The sequence below is a fragment of the Sapajus apella genome, unplaced genomic scaffold (assembly GCF_009761245.1).
Source record: "Sapajus apella isolate SASKATOON/1434 unplaced genomic scaffold, GSC_monkey_1.0 scaffold85, whole genome shotgun sequence".
NCBI classification, from domain to species: Eukaryota; Metazoa; Chordata; class Mammalia; order Primates; family Cebidae; genus Sapajus; species Sapajus apella.
Window position 1 is genome coordinate 3,654,303 of NW_022437025.1, and position 5,020 is coordinate 3,659,322.

The 5,020-nt window shown below is 62.0% G+C and overlaps 1 protein-coding gene across 1 annotated transcript in view; it reads left to right on the forward strand.

The window, feature by feature from the left end:
• The window catches only part of ADRA2C (adrenoceptor alpha 2C), a 2,304-nt gene extending 1,298 nt beyond the window's left edge, over positions 1–1,006 (forward strand). The window contains 1 exon segment of the mRNA XM_032254040.1: positions 3–1,006. Within this exon segment, the coding sequence (XP_032109931.1) occupies positions 3–460 (458 nt within the window). The 3' untranslated portion in view covers positions 461–1,006.
• Positions 1,007–5,020: the final 4,014 nt, after the last annotated feature.

The window sequence follows — 5,020 nt, forward strand, 5'->3', positions numbered from 1 at the left end:
GGGGGGCGCGGGCGGCGGCGCCGACGGGCAGGCGGCGGGGCCGGGGGCGGCGGCGGAGCCGGGGGCGCTGACCGCCTCCAGGTCCCCGGGCCCCGGCGGCCGCCTGTCGCGCGCCAGCTCGCGCTCCGTCGAGTTCTTCCTGTCCCGCCGGCGCCGGGCGCGCAGCAGCGTGTGCCGCCGCAAGGTGGCCCAGGCGCGCGAGAAGCGCTTCACCTTCGTGCTGGCCGTGGTCATGGGCGTGTTCGTGCTCTGCTGGTTCCCCTTCTTCTTCAGCTACAGTCTGTACGGCATCTGCCGCGAGGCCTGCCAGGTGCCCGACCCGCTCTTCAAGTTCTTCTTCTGGATCGGCTACTGCAACAGCTCGCTCAACCCGGTCATCTACACGGTCTTCAACCAGGACTTCCGGCGGTCCTTCAAGCACATCCTCTTCCGACGGAGGAGAAGGGGCTTCAGGCAGTGACTGGGTCACGCCCGCCTGGCCCGGGGATCCTGGACAGCTAGCGCCACGCGCTCGGGGCCGGGCGGAAGGGAAGGGACCGCCGGGCGGGGAGCTTTCCCACTGCGCCCGGGATGGGTAGGCCTCCAGGGCGCAGGGGAGGGTGCGCCAGGGCAGGAGCGTGGCGGAGAGACAGCGGGCTCCGGGGAGCGGGGAGGAGAGAGGGGGAGACCCCTTTGCCTTCCCGCCTCAGCATGGGGCCGCTTTTGGGGCTCCCTCCCTGGCTCCAACTCCGGGTAGCCTGCGGAGGTATGGCTATGAGGTCAGGGTTTTAGAGAGCAGCGGCAGAGGCAGCCCCCTAAATGGGCGAGCAAGGAGCCCCCCAAACACACCACCACCACTCCCCATCCCTGTCTGACCAAGGGCTGACTTCTCCAGGACCTAGTCGGGGGGTGGCTGCGGGGGGCAAGGAGAAAGCACCGACAATCTTTGATGACTGAAAGTATTTGTTTGCCAAAAACAACAGCCAAAACAACCAAACTATTTTCTAAATAAACCTTTGTAATCTAACGTTGGGTGCGACACTCAGTCCTTGAGCGGGGGCTGGGGGCACCTTCCACACCCTCATCCTGTCTGACACCCCCTCACCCAACGCTGGACGGAGGGCACCCTGGGGCTCCAGGTTCCAACTTCCCTCTTGCCTGAGAAGGAGGATGTCTTGCTTTTTCTCAGGCTACCCCTTTGGGTACATGGAAGGTATGTACTCAGAATTCCTGTGCTGAGAGTAGAGAGGAGGCGAAAGGAGCCTAGAACCCCCAAGTTGGCCCTAAGTTTAGATTCTGGGGGACGGTCTCCTCACATTCCCATCCCTGCCCGGTGCCCTCCCCCACGCTGGTGTTCAGGGCCTCCGGGTGGAAGAGGTGGGACTCTTCCAGTCCAAGCCTAGAGTAGCTGAGCTAGTCCTCCCGGCTCTGCGGGCGTGGCTCTTGGGTGGAGAGAGGGTGGGCTTGAGGCCGGCAAGCCCCCACACCGTCATTCCAGACCAGAGGCTCTGGCCAGGTTCAACTACTGCCACGTTCTTATTTCCGAAACAAACGGGAAGTCGCTGAGGCCCTAGAGCAGCTGAGTGGGACCAGCTGGCAGTGGCCGGGGCAGGGCTGGAGCCTGCCTGTTTCCCGGAGCCCCCAGGGTTTCCCAGTGCAGTCTGCCTCCCCTCCTCCACCGTCAGGCCCAGCAGGTGTCCACACACTGTCCACACTGCTGCTTGAAGAAGGGCAGCGGCAGGTGGGGAGAGAACACCAAGGTGTGCATCCTGCCACTGTGCCTTCATGGTGGGGGGACTGCTGGGACTCAGCCATGTCGCAGGGCCGCGAAGCTGCGGGACAGCTGGGGTGGAGGGGCGGAAGCAGGACAGGGCCTGGCAGGAGCTGGGCAGGGGTCTCCCCAACACACACGCACAGGTAGCTCGGTGGGCGTGTGGGCTGTGGCCGGTCTCCTGCTTGTGATCATTCAGTCCCCCCTTTTCCATCCCCAGGACCCCCCCCCGGGCTTCCCTGCGTGTACCCTCCCCTTCCCAGACCCTGCCTGCTGAGCCCAGCCCAGATCCATCGTGGATACTGACTTCTCTCCCTTTGGCCTGGGGAGGGGTCAGCCCTGGGTCCTGCCTGTCTTCCCTAAGCCCCTGTCCTCGAAGTCAGGTTCCAGAGCAGGGGGCCTGACTTGCCAGGTTGGCCCTTCGAGAACACCCCTCCCTGCAGCTGCCTGGCTTCCCCCGCAGATGATGGGTCTTCAGGACACCCCAGCTGGGAAGAGTTCTCCCAGCCATGTCCACGGCTGCCACATGTGCTAACTCTCACACCTGCCGTGTGCTGGACTCAGACACAGGTGGAGAGACGCAGACAGCAGTGGCGGGAGGGGTGGGGGTGGAGAGCATGGCCAGTCAAGGCCGATGAGGACATCCCTGACCTCCCCCGACCGGGCCTGGGCAGGGAGTCCTGAGTTGTTGACCCAGCTCGTCCTGGAACTGCTGCACGGGCTCAGACAAATCCCTGCCCTCTGGGCCCTGCCTGGGAAGTGGAGGGGTCTCTGGGAGCTGTCTTCGGCCCTGCCAGGCCTGCCAATCTGTGGGCCAGCCTATCTCCTTAACCTGAGACCACAGGAGACCCCACCTCAGAGACTCCATGGCTGTCATTCCACCCAGGGACCCTCCGAGGGCAGGCCTCGGGGCTGTGAGGGAATCCTGGCACCCATATGAAAAAGACCCCAGACTTCAGGATTTCTGCTCCAGAATCCGCATCTCACCAAGCTGGCAGGAGGGACCCAAAACTCACGATTGCAAGATGGGAGGGCAGACCCCAACCCTTCACCTGCCAGCACTCAGGACCCCCAGTCCCACCCAGGGCACCCTTCCCTTGAGAGCAGCAGCATTTCATGTGATAACGCATACATTTCATGGGGCTCAGAGAGGTGGGTTAACCTGCCTGAGGTCACACAGCTGGTGATAAGCCCCAACAGAGCCCAGGTTTCCTGGCTCCAAATTCAGCCAGATGACGAGTATTTCTTGAGTATCTCCACCAGCTCCTGCTGCCTCCCAGGAGGTTTTCAGGAATGGGCAACTTCCCACAGACCCCACACAGAGGCGCAGCGTGAGCAAGGGTCTGGAGGGAGGAGGTGCAAGTGTGTTTTAAGAAATGGGGTGCCAGCGTGGGGAGGGGGTGACACAGACAGGAGGCTGGGCAGAGGGGCCATGTGCCAGGCTGTAGGGGAGAGGCTGGTGGGAGGAGTGCTTGGGCATAGCGTCAGGTGTCAGGTTTTTATCTGAGCCCCTGGGGCCGTGAGGTCTGCAGAGGAAATGCGACCTCCCACCCAGGGCTGGAGGCTGCGCTCACTTGCTTAGCAGTGTGGCTGATTGAGCAGGTCACCTCTGAACCACAGATCCTCTTCCCTGCAGGGGGGCAACTACAGCCCCCCACACCCAGGGGTCCTGGGGGATTAACTTGGAGGATATAGGAGGATACACATCCTGGTACCTGCTCAGGGAAGAATGTGGGCAAATCTTCCTCCTCTTTCTATCCTAATCCTGCCAACCGCACCCTCCAGTGCTGTGGCCGGGACTCAGAGGCAGATGTTCACCACTCCATCATGATTGCCGTCTGGAGAGACTTTCTTTTCTGCTGGATAAACAGAGACAGAAACCTGGCTTCTCACCCTGCCTACTGCAGGGACACGTGACACCTTGCTCTGAGTCCCGGTGTCTTCATCCATGAAGGGGGCACCAACACCCACCCTGAGGGTATCATGAGCCCCAAGTGCCCCCAAACCCAGTCCAGGAACCACCTGCCAAGGGGGCCTTCCCCTCTGCCCACCTTTCTGCCATGGCCCCGGCTTCCCTCATGGCTCTCCTCTCCATGGACGAGGCCTGGGCCTGCCTCACCTCTCCAGGCCAACGTCGTGGAGCCAGAGTTGTTTGATGACAACCCCTGTCGGTGGTTGGGGAAACTGAGGCCCAGAGGTGACTGTGTGGCCAGGGACCCCTAAGGGTGGGGGGGCAGAGCAAACCGTGGACCCAGAAGGGTCCCTCTGCAGGCAGCCTGGGCTCTGAGCCCACCCCGTCCCAAGCCAGTGTCGTGGGTAGCATGGGGCGTGTCCCTGTGCCAGGCCACAGAGCAGCACCTTCCATCACTGGTTTCCTGCTCAGGGTTCTCCGTTGGGCTCTCAGGAGATTTCAGGCAAAACAAAATAAAGCAGCCACTGCCAGGCAGAGGAGGGCTTGGCCTGCGTGGAGGGTGCTGGCTGGAACGCCGACCCGCTCAGGGGTCATGTGTGCCTGGCCCGAGCCTGTCACAGATGCAGTTCCTACCAGATATACATAGACATGCATATGTTTTCCTTAACTCCTGTATTTTAATCCCATGGCTGAGTTGGTAGGAAAGTGGGGAAAAGAAAGAATCCAAATCTTCCGTTGCAGCTCAGTGTGGAATTCAAAAGGAGATACTCCTCGGTGCAGACAGCAGTGTTAGTACTTTACAGAAGCAGCTCCAGGCTTTGGATCCTGCCCCCGACTCCGGGGGTGGGGGCTGCAGGGGGGGGGAACACGTTGCCGTGGCACTTGCTGGCGAGGAAGCCGCCCTTCCCGGCTGTGCTGGCAGCCGGCTGTATTTTTATATCACATCCATCGGCAGGGCTCAAATATTCCAGTGCAGCGTCGGATCAAAACACACGGCGCCTGCAGGCCCATCTCGAGTCTGGTTGGACAGCCTCGGCCTTTCCACAAGCCAAGTCCCTACCTCCCGTCAGCCCATGGTGGCCCCACGTGCAAGGGGCGGGGGAGGAACAGCCCCAGGACCCTGTGCGGAGTGCCACGGGCACCCCTAGATACAGATGACTCTGCCATCCCTGGGCATGCATTGGCGGCCTCTGCTATGTGCCAGGGGGATCTGAGAACCGTGACATGGAGGTGGGGTGGGGGCTGACAAAGACAGGAGGGTCCCTAGAGCTGAGGAGCAGAGGAGGGAGAGACTCCGGTCTTCAAGGCCCAGGGGAGCCTTTTCCATCCTGGGGTCCCCGTTGTCCTCCCACGGGGTC